This window comes from Ovis aries, chromosome 16, assembly GCF_016772045.2.
Source record: "Ovis aries strain OAR_USU_Benz2616 breed Rambouillet chromosome 16, ARS-UI_Ramb_v3.0, whole genome shotgun sequence".
Lineage (NCBI taxonomy): Eukaryota > Metazoa > Chordata > Mammalia > Artiodactyla > Bovidae > Ovis > Ovis aries.
The window spans coordinates 20147205-20163295 of NC_056069.1; the positions used below are offsets into that span (position 1 = coordinate 20147205).

At 39.6% G+C, this 16091-nt stretch overlaps 1 protein-coding gene across 8 annotated transcripts in view; it reads left to right on the plus strand.

Moving 5' to 3' along the window:
* PDE4D (phosphodiesterase 4D) overlaps nucleotides 1-16091 on the plus strand; it is a 1582769-nt gene that overhangs the window by 1206286 nt on the left and 360392 nt on the right. Inside the window, exon 1 of one of the 8 annotated variants that reach the window (XM_027980060.3) lies at nucleotides 612-822. The exons of the other annotated variants lie outside the window; for them this stretch is intronic. Coding sequence (XP_027835861.2) covers nucleotides 734-822 — 89 coding nt within the window. The 5' untranslated portion in view covers nucleotides 612-733. Of the gene's footprint in view, nucleotides 1-611; nucleotides 823-16091 lie in introns of those variants that run through there. 8 annotated transcript variants of the gene reach the window in all.

Sequence of the window (16091 nt, forward strand, 5' to 3'; positions counted from 1 at the left end):
AAGCTGCCAAAAGTGTTGAAAGTGATCTGCTTGTTTTCTTCTCAAGCTGACTTGCAGGGAGGCCCTGGTATTTAGAGACTGTTAAATCCTTGTGGAGGGTGTACTAATAACTGTTCATCCCTGTTTCTAAGAGAAGTTGAAATAAGAAACATGACATTTGGCAGCTAGTTGTGTGAAAATTAGTAAATCTATGTCGAATTTCCCAGTCATGGGCATGTATTTACTTAAAAAAAAAGAAAAAACAAAAAACAAAGGCCTTCTGTTTCCTTTTTTTTTCCCTAAACTTCACACTTGATGTAAAGGTTTACCCACTTCAGTCATGCCTTTCACAGTGAGTGTGTGTGTGTGTGTGAGTGTGTGTGTGTGTGTGTGTGTGTGTGTGTGTGTGTGTGTGGTGCTTTCCAGGAGTGGCATGTGACTGTGCTGTTTAATCAGGGCTATATTTAAAAACAAATTTGCAAGGAAGCGTTTCTCACGTTATTAATGAGATAAAGTCGGAGTGAAGCAAGCTGTGTCGCAAAGGGCAAGTGTCATGAGGCAGGAAGTCCCGGCCATCTCTTCTAGCTGGGCTTCAGCCACCCGCCACCTCGCTGGCAGCCCAGAGCAGGCTCAGAGGAAATGCCCGCCCTTGGCCACAAGTGCCTACTGCTCCTCCAGGGGCCCCCCTGCCCCAGGGCTCTGTACCCACTCTGACTTGCCTCTGTCTCCAGCAACCCCAGCACATCCTTCACACATGGCTTTTGTGTGGGACCCTCGGGGAGCCTCAGTGCCAGCACTATCCACAAGAGTCAAGTCAAGATCACGATTCTCAAAGTCGTACAGGTATTGTTCTTTCCTTTTTGTGGCTGGGATGAATTTTTTTCATCAGCCCCCGTCACCCTAGGCCCCCTGCAGAGGAGTCTCGTGCCCTGTGTTGATCTGTTTAACTTCTGTTTCCTAGATTGCCTTCAATTGGTGGGATAAGTGGGCAGTATACAGAATAGGAACTGTGCAGATGAGAACCTTAACAGAGCTGAGGGTATTTGGGAACCCCCAGAAGCAGAAGGAAATCGACTAACTCTAAAAGCTGATTTTGAGAGTTAAATGGTAAACTTAGAAAAGCATCCCCATGGCTGGCATCTGGAAAACAAGTGTGTTAGCCCACTTAATGGACGTAACGTAGCCATATTCTGTCGTACTAACTGTCGATTAACCCTTGAAGTAGCAGGGATGGGTTCTTGTTTGGTTCAAGAAGCAGACAAGCAACAACAAAACACTTCTGTGTATATATAAGTGTTTCAGGTGCTATTCACATGGAAAAGTAGAAATGATGCTAATTTAAGATTTGTAAGCATTACTGTGCATATTTCCGATAGATGGTGACTTATCTAGACCTATGGTCTAGATAGTAGTTCAGAGTTTTAATTTTGCCAAGGGGAATTAGGTTCTACGAAATAGAAGGGAATATGTTCTTAATCTGTTATGTCCAAAGATTTCTGTAGAAATATATGAAAAATCTTGACCTCAAGACTTAAATAAATTGTTAGTGACACCTTTGCTTTACATCCAAGTTAGGCTTATTTTAACCAAATAATTTGGAAAGAAAAAGAAGACATTGAGAAAAATCTTTGATTTCTTTTTTGCTTCAGTATTCTAGATATTTACAAAGAAAAGATTGACCCTTTACACATTTTTTTGGTTCTGATTGGTTAGTCTGTAGCATTGCAAGCTATTTCACCAGTAGCAAATAGAGGTGAAATCATAAGCAAAATTTCAAGAATTTCTTTAGACAAAATGTAACATATTTGGAAACCACCAGGCCTGTTTAGAATTATGCATTAAATTTGGATTCAAATGTGTTTGGATTTACTTGTATAAACACATTCAAAGTTTAGATTAAAATAATCTACAAGAATTATTTATTTGTTTTAGGCAGTATTAAAGATAGTGTCCTTGGAAGTTTTTAGGGAACTATGAAATCAAAAAGACTCAAATTATAATCTTCCCTAGTAACAAAGAATAAGCAAACTTTGACAAGGGATAAATAAGAGATGGAAGTTAAAGGTTTAAGTAGCACTTCCTTACTTCTAGATGTACTGCCGGTAGTACTTCTACTTCAAAACAGAATAAACATCATTTATTTTTATTAATTATGTTAATATGTTACAGTTAAGAATGATTCAAAGTTAGAAATTATATGTCTACTATATGCTTTACATTCTACTGAATTCACTTCTCATACTTATTATTTACATCTCATGCTTCTTATACACTAAGTTGTATGCTTATTTAAGATTTGTAAGCATTACTGTGCATATTTCCAATAGATGGTGACTTCTAGAAACTCCTTACCGTTGAAATCTGATAAGTTTCCAAATATCATGCATGTCTAACTGCTGGGTAGGGTAAAAGAAATAGCATGTTTGTCTACAGAATTTCAGAAATCTTGAGAAATGCAGAGGTTAAACTCTACTGTGTGGTCTGCAGATATATTATGAAACTTGCCTTCTTGGTCTGCCAAAGATTTTTCATTTTTCTTGTCAGTTTTATCCTTTCCAAAATAGAACAAGCACTGGTATGTCTAAGGATGAGTTTTCTGTATGTTTAAATGCCCTGAGTTTGTAGTTCTAACCTTCTTTCATAACAAGTTTAAGAGGTGAGAATGACATTCCTGAAAAGCCATTAAGGAGAGACTCTGTTGCTCATTCATTTGCTTTTAATTTGATTATTAATTTACCAAATAATAATTAATGGTTTATATGTACTCTCTTCACTGTTCTGTGGGTCCTATTTTCTCTATCCATTTGGACTAAACTTTCCTTGAGTTCAGAGGCTCCATTCTATGCAGGGGGAATACCATTAATGCATATTTGGTGAAACATCTTGCTACATACACTCTCTTAGTTGAGTAATATCTATGTGAAAAATCAACTTGCGGATATGATCAGGACCTATCACAGGCCAAGTTAAAAAGCTAAGACAGCAGTTGGACCCTCCGACCTCACATTTTCGGAGATTTCTTAGTGCTAAAAACAAGAGTATACATTCAGTCACAGCAGTGTACTGACAACAGTGGGGAAAATGTTTATTGTATAGCTTTAAACGTTTATCAGACCACATCGACTCAAATTCACGCGTCACAGTATTTGTGCGTATGTACATGCACACACATACACACATAGACATCCACCCACACGTTTAAATTCTACATTTATCTCCTGAATGACAGTTTCATGGCATAGCATTCCTGGAGTCAAATGTATTAAGCTATTTGATGTAAACATTTAAAATACCCCACAGTTTTGCAACCGAGCTTTTGTATTTCTTCATTTCTTTTTTAATCTATGAGATCTTTAAAGCAGGGAAGTAATTTAAACTTATCTTGACCTTTGAGAGGCTTTAGATATAATTCTACTATTGAAGCAACTGACATAATGAGGCATTAGCCAAGATTTCTTGGTTGAATTTCTCGTTTATAAGTATTTTTGGTTTAATAAATGTAATTTTATATTCTGTAAAATTCTCACGTGTCTAGTAGAGTGGTTTTTTTTTTTTCCTTTGAAAGATGGAATGGATATTATGGCACTGGTCACACTCTAATGTTAAGCCGGAATATTTCTCTGTGGTATTGTTTTCACTCTCCTGTGGCATTCAGGCTGAAGGAAAGCCAGGTCCGTAAAGAGTCTGATTTTTTAAAGTAACCACAAATCATATGTATTTGATGAGTGTTGATCCCTGCGAAGCACAACCTTGGGCAGTACTACAATGTTTAAAGTAGATTTGAAAGTTGTTTTTCAACAGTGATGAGTTCTTGCCTTTTGTGGATAAAATATACTTTTAGAGAAAGCCAGATATAATTAACCTATAACTTATTAGCTAAATTTGACTTGATGCAGAAAAAGAGAGAGACAGAAAAAGAGGATTACATTCTAAAGAGACTGATTTTCCTCTGTGGCCCTAGAATGAGATCCACACCTCTCATGTCTGCCGTGGAGGAGAGAGAAGGACATGACGTGCTTCCGTTAGATTTGAGAAAGTAGTATCAGTGAGTGGACTCATGTTTAAATGTAGTACCTCCAAAACTGGGAAGAAAATCATCTTGGAAGCCAAGAAAGAACAAGGAGCTAGAACTTAGCAGGTTGGAGGACTCTGGCAATTCCCCAAGGAAACTCTGGGACCTTTTGTTTTTAAAAAATGCTATTGTTTAAAATTATAGTAACATTCACAGAAACTTGAAAGTTTCTCTTTTCTTAGAAAGCTACTCTTCTAGAGATGGTCTTGTCTTCCAATCTGAACAAATCACAGAACTTTGTCTTTTCAAAAAGGAATGTTAAAAAGAACATTTTTTATGAGGTGCCTATGGGTGGATGCTGTACCAATAGAAGAGACCACCATCAAAGCTGCCTAGTAGTACAGGGCAGACGTGATTTCACTAACCTCCCACAGATTAGAACAAAGTAAGTTCTGGTTTTCCTGCCCCTCACACTAATAGACGTCATGAGATATATCATTGACTGTTGGCTGAAACAAACAACCCTACACCCCCTCTGCTCATCTTGGAAAGTTATATTCAAATCTGCAACTTTGATCTGGAGGGGTTTTTTTGGTAGAAGATATGTGCAGGGCCTACTGGAGAATATGGTCTCTTAGCTACTCTTTGTTCCTATCAGAACTGATGCTGTCAAATTAAACCTCAGTTTGCCCACTAGACAGAGACATTACTTTGCCAACAAAGGTCCGTCTAGTCAAGGCTATGGTTTTCCAGTGGTCATGTATTGATGTGAGAGTTGGACTGTGAAGAAAGCTGAGCACTGAAGAACTGATGCTTTTGAACTGGGATGTTGGAGAAGACTCTTGAGAGTCCCTCACACTGCAAGGAGATCCAACCAGTCCATTCTGAAAGAGATCAGTCCTGGGTATTCTTTGGAAGGAATGATGCTAAAACTGAAACTCCAGTACTTTGGCGACCTCATGTGAAGAGTTGACTCATTGGAAAAGATTCTGATGCTGTGAGGGATTGGAGGCAGGAGGAGAAGGGGATGACAGAGGATGAGATGGCTGGATGGTATCACCAACTTGATGGACATGAGTTTGAGTAAACTCCGGGAGTTGGTGACGGACAGGGAGGCCTGGCGTGCTGCGATTCATGGGGTCACAAAGAGTCAGACACGACTGAGCTACTGAACTGAACTGAACTGAACTTGCTCACTAGAAAATGCTGGCTAGAGCCCAAGTCTTAAAGAAATGAGTCCTGCCAACAAATCAGTAAGCTGAGATGTAACTTTCCAAGTTTCACATTAGTACCTCCTTTTCTGTGGCATTTAAAAAAAAATAAAGCTTTTCAAATGTAGCAGATGTTACTATCTGCTCTTTTTAGTGTTCTGTTCCATACCTCATCTCATTCAATTTTTAGGGTAAAACAGTTGACCTATTTCAAATCCTCAAAGATGATGCTGTTAAAGTGCTGCACTCAATATGCCAGCAAATTTGGAAAACTCAGCAGTGGCCCCAGGACTGGAAAAGGTCAGTTTTCATTCCAATCCCAAAGAAAGGTAATGCCAAAGAATATTCAAACTATCACATAATTGCACTCATCTCACACACTAGCAAAGTAATGCTCAAAATTCTCCAAGTCAGGCTTCAACAGTATGTGAATCATCAACTTCAGACGTTCAAGCTTGATTTAGAAAAGGCAGAGAAACCAGAGATCAAATTGCTAACATCCATTGGATCATCGAAAAAACAAGAGAGTTCAAGAAAAACATCTACTTCTGCTTTATTCACTAGGCCAAAGCCTTTGACTGTGTGAATCACAACAAACTGTGGAAAATTCTGAAAGAGATGGGAATACCAGACCACCTGACCTGCCTCCTGAGAAATCTCTATGCAAGTCAGGAAGCAACAGTTAGAACTGGACATGGAACAACAGACTGGTTCCAAATTGGGAAAGGAGTACCTCAAGGCCATACATTGTCACTCTGCTTATTTAACTTATATGCAGAGTACAGCATGCAAAATGCTGGGCTAGATGAAGCACAAGCTGGAACCAAGATTGCCAGGAGAAATATCAATAACCTCAGATATGCAGATGACAGTACCCTTACATCAGAAAGCAAAGAACTAAAGAGCCTCTTGATGAAAGTGAAAGAGGAGAGTAAAAAAGTTGGCTTAAAACTCAACATTCAGAAAACTAAGATCATGGCATCTAGTCACTGCAGATGGTGACTGCAGCCATGAAATTAGATGCTTGCTCCTTGGAAGAAAAGCTATGACATACCTAGACAGCAGAGACATTACTTTGCCAACAAAGGTCCATCTAGTCAAGGCTATGGTTTTCCAGTAGTCATGTATGGATGTGAGGGTTGGACTCTGAAGAAAGCTGAGCACTGAAGAATTGATGCTTTTGACCTGTGGTGTTGGAGAAGACTCTTGAGAGTCCCTTGGACTACAAGGAGATCCAACCAGTCCATCCTAAAGGAAGTCAGTCCTGGGTGTTCATTGGAAGGACTGATGCTGAAGCTGAAACTCCAGTACTTTGCCATCTGATGTGAAGAACTGATTCACTGGAAAAGAACCTAATGCTGGGAAAGATTGAAGGCAGGAGGAGAAGGGGACGACAGGATAAGATGGTTGGTTGGCATCGCTGACTCAGTGGACATGAGTTTGAGCAAACTCCAGGAGTTGGTGAAGGACAGGGAAGACTGGCCTGCTGCAGTCCATGGGGTTGCAAAGAGTCAGACACGGCTGAGCAACTGAACTGAACTGAAGAGTAGGGGTATAATTACCACCAAATGAGAGGAAAATTGGAGGTTTAGGGATCAGTGGCTATACAACCCACATGTCGTCAGAAGTCCAGAGTAATAATAATAATATCTAAATTGTATTGGGGATTTAGTTTGTGGCAGAAAGTTTCCAGCACTCTCCAAATACATTATCTTATTTCATCCTACAAAACAACCCCACAAGGAGGACTTGCATTGTATTTACCATACAGATGATTAAACTAGGCAGAGAGAGTTAGGGAACATGCCAAAGTTTGAACCCTGTCCTAGAGGCTTGACTTCCAGTCACTTTCTCACTTCCCATTTCTTGATCAGATCTTCTCATTGCCACACAGAAGTTCTGTAATAAGAGGTGACATTCTGATAGACTTAACCAGTCTCGTTGACTGAACTCAGAGCCTTTCTCTAAAGAATACCTTGTAATTTGGTATAGAACAGGGTATAATGATTGACCAAAATATAAAGTTATCAAATAATATCTGGACAGTCTTCTAACCTAATTGAGGTTGGCTTAAAGTAGTATTAAGCAGAAGCATCACAATATATGTTTCTTATGAACGAAGAAAGGAAACTTATCAGTGAATTTATGTGCTTCTGTCCTCTTCCTGGGTTTTTGCTTCATCTGGTTTTTGGCTCATTTCATGTGGCCAAAAACATTGGTGCTGTGGTTATATTTTACTGCCAGAATGTTGCTCCTTGGCCAACTGGTCAGAGAAGCCAAAAGATTCTCTGAGCTACACAGGTCAACTTCATCTGCACCGTTCCTATTCATTCCACTGACATTGTCTTGCATATTGAATGGCATTCTTAATGATGTTCCAAATTGTGAGTAATATTAGCTTAACTGAGCATGAGTGAAATGGTTTCCTTATAGGCAACATTACAGTCATTATGGTAATAACAACGTGTTTATCACCCATTGCACATTGTGAAAGGTGGGGGTGGGGCGCAGGTGTTATGGGAGGGAGACTCTAGCTTTAGAGCCAAATAGACCACACTTGAATGGCAGTTTTGCTGCTCTCTTTTTTAATAATTTTATCTATTTATTTAGTGGCTATGGTTTGGCTTCAATGGTGCACAGACTTTTCTCTAGTTACCCTAGTCACTAGAGAGCGGGGCTTACTCTCTAGTTGCAGTGTGTGGGCTTTCTCATTGCAGTACTTTCTCTTGCTGCAGAGCAGACTCTAGGGCACGTGGGCTTCAACAGCTGTGGGACATGGGCTCAGTACTTGCAGCTTCCAAGCTCTAGAGCTCAGGCTCAATAGTTGTGGCTCCCAGGCTTAGTGGCTTTGCGGCATGTGGGATCTTTCTGGACCAGAGTCAAACTGTGTCTCTTGCTTTGGCAAGTGGATTCTTTACCACTGAGCCACAAGCGAAGCCCCTCTGCTGCTTTCTTAACTGGGTAATTGCTTGATCTCCTTCAGTAGATTCCCTGTCTATAAATGGAAAATACAAGTGTCTGGTTCAAAAAGCCTTTACATGGAATAGGTACATGCCTGCTGCTGCTGCTGCTAAGTTGCTTCAGTTGTGTCCGACTCTGTGCGACCCCATAGACAGCAGCCCACCAGGCTCCCCCGTCCCTGGGATTCTCCAAGCAAGAACACTGGCGTAGGTTGCCATTTCCTTCTCCAATGCATGAAAGTAAAAAGTGAAAGTGAGGTCAGTCAGCCGTGTCTGACTCTTAGCGACCCCATGGACTGCAGCCTACCAGGCTCCTCTGTCCATGGGATTTTCCAGGCAGGAGTGCTAGAGTGGGGTGCCATTGCCTTCTCCTGGTAGGTACATGCCTACCTCCTCTTTAATAGCATTTTCTATATTTCCCTTACTGTTTCATCCATTCTTTGATGCTTCTTCTGTAAATTGCTTCATTAACATTGGAACTGCTCTTGGTTATAGAATAGCACAAAACAGCTCACCTATAAACAATTATGTTATAAGAAACTTAGGAAAACAGCCTCACCTTGATAAGATACGGTGGGGAGACAGGTTGAGAGTGGTTGGCTTTTCAGTCACATTGTTGAGGTTGGAATGTCAAAATCTTTATAGCTCTGAGACATTAGTCAAGCTGTTTCTCTCCAGTTTGCCTTAGTTTCTTCATCTTTAAATGGGAGGGTTATGAGGATTGTATGTTAGTCAGAGGTCATGCCTGGCATGTAGACAACAGTAAATTAATATTAGTTAATCCATACCAAAATTTAAGCTCCATATGGCAGCAATTTTTGTCTTTTTTCCACCTCTGTATTACCAGTACCCAGAAGGATGTATGGCATATAATAAATGCTTGATGTACATGTGCTGAATGAATGAGCCAATTTGCCAATGTTTTTAGACCCCTGACAAGAGTAGGGGCGTTCCTGTATCATGGAATAGAGGGTCAAAGCTGAAGAGACCCTGGAGTTCATCTGCTCAAACCTATCACCCAACATTGAAAAGCTTGAAGGCCTTTGTAGCTGATGAGTAGCTGAAATCAATCTAATGCAAAAGACAGACATTCCAAGAGCAACAAGTGTGCATACTACATTCCAAAAAGAAGCCTTGGGAATGAACCGGAAAAATAGAAGCTTTGTGTTGGGCTAAAGGAACACACTCTATAAGAACTAATGTGAACATGAATAAAGCACTCGAATGCAGTCAGAATTCGGATAAAATATGAATACATTCATTCAGAAGCTGATTGTCCAGTGCCGTTGATAAGCCTGGTCAGTGGCATGCTGGTAAATGTTAACAGCCAGCTCTCTGTGGAAACACCAGAAAAGCCTGTTTGTAGTATTTGATGATTTCCATGGCAAAAATTCTCCCACCTCCATTTCACAGAGGTCACCAAGTATGGCATTGACAGGAGATGCCAAATTGTACATATAGGTGGAATAGACATGCATGGCATCAGGAATGTAGATAGTAATAAAATGTAGTCTGATTATTAAGTGATGAGTTTTGAATATTTAATACCATTCTTTTCAACATAATTTTTTAATTGTAAGTTTATATAATTTAATTTTTAATAGTCATTAGATATAACAACCAACTTAGAAATATTTCTGAGAACTTAACAGTTTGCTTTTGCCAAATAGTATGGATGGTTCTCTGGAGAAGGAAATGGCAACTGACTCCAGTATTCTTGCCTGGAAAATTCCATGGACAGAGGAGCCTGATGGGCTACAAATCAGGAGCTGCAAAGAGTCAGACCCGAGTGAATGACTGAGCCCACATATGGGTTCTAGCACAGCCCTATGCTGATGCTTTGTTAGCCACTTAAAAATACTTACCTTGTATTAGAAACACAATGACATGGAAAGTGGGTGGATCTTTGCTCTCTTAAAGCTTATTTTCTAGTGGAGGAAGGCAGAAAATAAGCAATAAAATAAAATAGGGATTAGGATGGGAGATTCTGCTTGGGGAAACCATACATCCATGGATGCATTTGCAGTCCTAGGCAGACAAGGTGTAATTCAGATTGCACCAAATGGATGAAGCTATATGGGTGCAGACCACATTACTGACTGTGTTCTTGACCAGATAAGACTCCAGTCTCTTGAGTGAGTTTGCCTTGGCTTCACCTTTATTGTAAAAAATATAAGGAAATATAAGGAGGAGATGGAAAAGAAGAGGTAGTTTATATGATCCAAGAACCTATACTAGATACACTAGACACACACATACACACACACACACACACGTAAGGAATCCAAACATAACAATAAAGACAGTCATCAAATCAGAAGAGAAGAGAACAAAAGAAGAAAGGAACAACAACAAAGAAAAAAGCCACAAAAATAATCCGAAAACAATTAACAACGTGCAATAAGAACATATATTCAGTTACCACTTTAAATGTAAATGCTCTAAATGCCCAATCAAAAGACATAATGTGGCTGAGTGGATACAGTGTATTTTGAATTGCATTTTTTCATCTAATCCTCAGAAGATAGAAAACACTGAAGCAAAATATGGAAAGTAAGTTAGTTGACAGCAGTAGCAGCATTGAAACATATATGTTAGCACATGTGAAATAGATAGCCAGTGGGAATTTGCTCTGTGACAGGGAGCTTCAATCCGGTACTCCGTGGCAGCTAAGATGGGTGAGATGGGATAGGAGGTGGGAGAGAGATTCAAGAGGGAGGGGACATATGTATACCTATGGCTAATTCATGTTGATGTATGGCAGAAACCAACACAGTATTGTAAAGTAATTATCCTCCAACTAAAAATAAGTGAACTTAAAAAACATTAGTGGCAGTAGTATGTCATATAGTAATACCTTTTTTTGATGTGTCTGTCCCGTGTCACATGTCCACATTCCTGCCTGAAACATGGATGCAATAAGCCAAGAGTAATTATGTGATGAATTTTTGATTTTCAAAATTAATCATACAGATGTAAAATCTTGGATTAGAAGAAGAGCTAGCCAGACCAATCTTTTCTCTAGCACATATATTTTTTGGATGGTGCCTGTAAATATTAGTCTTCTAATGCTTGTTGCTCGATCCCTTTTGGCAATTAACTTGTCCTTAATTGATTTGTGGATTATCCACTGAAAATTGTTATGAATAACACAATATAATGGCAGAATATGTTTATAGTGATAGTGAAGTTGCTCAGTCGTGTCCGACTCTTTGCAACCCCATAGACTGTAGCCTACCTGGCTCCTCTGTCCATGAGATTTTCCAGGCAATAGTACTGGAGTGGATTGCCATTTCCTTCTCCAGGAGATCTTCCCGACCCAGGGATCGAACCCAGGTCTCCTGCATTGTAGACAGACGCTTTACCGTCTGAGCCACCAGGATAACAAAGTAGATTGGCTTGAGGAGAGATATAACTCTATAAAATATCTTTGGTTTTCAGAGGTTTCTCTTTCCACATATGGCAATGTTTAGATAGATAGAGAATGAAAAACTAGCTGAATCTAATTAGTGTTCTCATGCAGAGGGAAGATGGATGTCCTGTTTAAAAATCACAGTAGTTTGATGACGTAAATACATTCTCTAGTGAAAGGGTGGTCACTTTAGGGGAGAGAGAAACATAACAAAATCCTTCTGCCATCTTTGGGTTGTACTTGACACAGAGCTCTCATCTGTGGGTTCCACAAAGTGTGACCACCCTGATCGCAGATGAACTGGGAGGAAAACATTTTATTACTCACTCAACTATTTTACTTCTATAATCTTACCGTTTCCTAGAAAATGGCTAGATATGTTCCTGCCATAGCTTTCCTGAACTCTTTGCCATAAAATTCAAAATATCTTGAGCACAGGTGGTTGCCTGTTGCCCGCGGTACTGCTGCCAGTGGACATGGCTTTGCCCTGTCTTCCCTTGCAGAGGATAAGCATGACTCTTACAACTTCTAATTGTGTATGCTGCCTTCCTAAGCTTTGGCTGAGATACTGAGGGACATGAAACATCAGGTTTCTCCTGCTAAAGAAATCCATGTGAGCTGAAGAAACAGAAACACCAGAAAACTCTGACTTGCAGAAATGCCAAGAAAGGGGAAGGAGTTATTGGCTGGAGAGACGTTATATTGTGTTTTGGAATGAACTTAAAAGGCTTAATGTTTCTGTTAGCCGTGTATGACTTTTATCAAAAGTATCTTGCCTTCCCAGTGTTAGTTAAAAGGGGAGGGCCTCTGTTTTTTTTTTTTTTTTGGTTATTTATATGTAACTCTCAGCACTGTATGAGACACTAATTGATATATGATAGGTATGAATGTGCTACTGGGTAAGAAAAAAGCTGCTGAGCCAACTTTACTCATGTAACCAGCTCCCAAGGATACTCCGTCATGGCCCTCTCCAGTCACTGGAATTCCAAAGATAACCACTATCCTAACTTCTAAGAGCATAGATTTGTTTTGCCAGTTTTGATGAGTGAAGTTGGATGAAGTTTGATGATGCTTTTTATGAATGAAATTATACAGTATAAACTCTTCTGTTTTGGCTACTTTTGTTCACCGCTGAGATAGTGAGACTCCTCCACATCATTTTTGTGTGGTTGTAGATTGTACATTTTCATTGTCATAGTGTTGCATTGAGTAAATATACTGCAAAGTACTGCTGTTGGTAGATACTTGGGTATTCCAGTTCCAGGCTATCATGAATAGCGCTTCTGTGAGCATTCTGCTGCTGCTGCTAAGTCGCTTCAGTTGTGTCCGACTCTGTGCAACCCCAAAGACGGCAGCCCACCAGGCTCCCCCGTCTCTGGGATTCTCCAGGCAAGAACACTGGAGTGGGTTGCCAGTTCCTTCTCCAATGCATGAAAGTGAAAAGTGAAAGTGAAGTCGCTCAGTTGTGTCCGACTCTTCGCAACCACATGGACTATAGCCTACCAGGCTCCTCCGTCCATGGGAGTTTCCAAGGCAAGAGTACTGGAGTGGGGTGGCATTGCCTTCTCCAATGACAAACCTAGACAGCGTATTAAAAAGCAGAGACATCACTTTGCTGGCAAAGGTTAGTATTCCAGTAGTCATGTACAGATGTAAGAGTTGGACCATAAGGAAGGCTGAGCACCAAAGAATTGATGCTTTCCAACTGTGATGCTGGAGAAGACTGTTGAGAGTCCCTTGAACAGCAAGGAAATCAAACTGGTCAATCTCAAAGCAAATCAACCCTGAATATTCATTGGAAGGACTGATGCTGAAGCTCCGATACTTTGGCTACCTAATGCAAAGCACCAACCCATTGGAAAAGACCCTGATGTTGGGAAGTATTGAGCGCAAGAGGAGAAGGGGACAACAGAGGATAAAATGGTTGGATGGCATCATCAACTCAATGAACATGAGTCTGAGCAAACTCCGGGAGATAGGGAAGGCCAGGGAAGCCTGGCAAGCTGCAGTCTGTGGGGTTGCCAAGAGTTGGACACGACTTAGTGACTGGACAGCAATTGTAAGAAACGCATTTATTACAAGTATTTTTAAACACTTCATTCCTTGCATTACATTTGTGTATAAGTCTTATTAAACACTTCATTATATGTGTTACAAAATGGGTACATTCTTTCACTGAAAGAACACTGCTGAACACAGCTTGCAAATGGCTTGTAAGAACTCTCTTACTACAAATCATTACAGACAACAAATAATAAAAGAATAATAAGTGAATACAGCACTATGAACAACCCTACATACATAAATTCAATAGCTTAGATAAAACGGACTGATTTCTTTAAAGTCACAAACTACCAAAATTCACCCAAGGTAAGTAGATAAACCTGAATAGTCTCTATCTATTAAAGAAACTGAATTCACAAGTTAAAACCTTTCAAAAAAGAACTTTCCAGGCCAGAAGTTTCCACTGGTGAACTCTATTAAACATTTAGGATATACCATTTGTTAAACAAATATGTGTGTGGTATGTGTAAGTTTGTGTTCATACACATAAGTTGGATATATCCCAAAGAATAGAATTTCCAGGTTGTAGGTTCTATGTATATTTTTAGATATTCCCAAATAGATTTTCAAAGTGATTGTACCATTTATATAATCCCCAAAGCAATGTTCCATTTTTCCATATCCTTAGCAATGGAGTATTCCATTTTCAATGACAGAATCTTAATAAAGCATTGCTTAGTTATAGCAATGTCATCTAATGCTTTTTATTTATGGAGACGGATCTTCTGATTGAGTGACCTGTTTTTCCAGGAATAATATGGGTAATAGTGAGACTTTCACACTTTATTTCTCCTTATGATGAATAATACCTGTGAAATAAGTGACTATTGTCAGAAATTTGGCCTTTTGTGCAGAAATAGAACTTTCCCCCTCTCTTTGACCCATATTTCACTTAAATCTATGGTCTTATTCTTACATTTTATCCATATTTGCCAACCCAATAATCATCATTGTTAGCAAAACCGATATGACCCTTTATTCTATTTGAAATTTTCCAACTTCTAGTTTTATTTCTAGTGATATACCCTGTGTTGTGTTTGTCAGCTTTTATCTTCCATAAATTATTTCTTGGAAAAGTTGTTTTGTTTCCTAAGTCAGTTTAACCTGTTTAAACACGCTAGTACATAGGCAATATAAATCAATACAGTAAATGTGTCTTGTTTTTTTCACAGATTTCTTTTTTCAATTCATGCACTTAGAGCAGTTGTTTCTTTTGTTCTCTTTCCTCTTTGTCATTGTTTTTTTAATGTCAAGATTCTGGTGACATATATCACTGCCTCTAATGTTCATCATAAGTTGATTTATGATATCAGCCTTACTTCTGTGATGCCAATAAGCAGGCTGACTCAGGTTCAGTTTCACCGTGTCAAAATGTGATCATTAATTTCTAGGCAATGATTGGAGAAATGTCAGTTCAGTTCAGTCGCTCAGTCATATCCAGCTGTTTGCGACCCCATGGACTGCAGCATATCAGGATCCCCTGTCCATCACCAATTCCTAGAGCCTACTCAAACTCATGTCATCGAGTCAGTGATGCCATCTAACCATCTCATCTTCCATCATCCCCTTCTCCTCCCATCTTCAATCTTTCTCAGTATCAGGGTCTTTTCCAATGAGCCCTCTCTACACATTAGGTGGCCAAAGTATTGAAGCTTCCGCTTCAGCATCAGTCCTTCCAATGAATATTCAGGACTGATTTCCTTTAGGATTGACTGGTTTGCTCTCCTTGCAGTCCAAGGGACTCTCAAGAGTCTTCTCCAACACCCCAGTTCAAAAGCATCAATTCTTTAGTGCTCAACTTTCTTTATAGTCCAACTCTCACATCCATACATGATTTCTGGAAAAAACATAGCTTTGACTAGATGGACCTTTGTTGGCAAAGTAATGTCTCTGCTTTTTAATATGCTGCCTAGATATGTCATAGCTTTTCTTCCAAGGAGCAAGCATCTTCTAATTTCATGGCTGCAGTCACCATCTGCAGTGATTTTGGAGCCCCAAAAAATAAAGTCTGTCACTGTTTCCATTGTTTCCCCATCTATTTGCCATGAAGTGATGGGACCAGATGCCATGATCGTAGTTTTCTGAATGTTGAGTTTTAAGCCAACTTTTTCACTCTCCTCTTTCACTTTCATCAAGAGGCTTTTTAGTTCTTCTTCACTTTCTGCCATAAGGGTGGTGTCATCTGCATATCTGAGGTTATTGATATTTCTCCAAGCAATCTTGTTTCCAGCTTGTGCTTCATCTAGCCCAGCATTTTGCATGCTGTACTCTGCATATAAGTTAAATAAGCAGAGTGACAATGTATGGCCTTGAGGTACTCCTTTCCCAATTTGGAACCAGTCTGTTGTTTCATGTCCAGTTCTAACTGTTGCTTCCTGTCCTACAAACAGATTTCTCAAGAGACAGATCAGGTGGCGGTCTAGTATTTCCATCTCTTTCAGAATTTTCCAGTT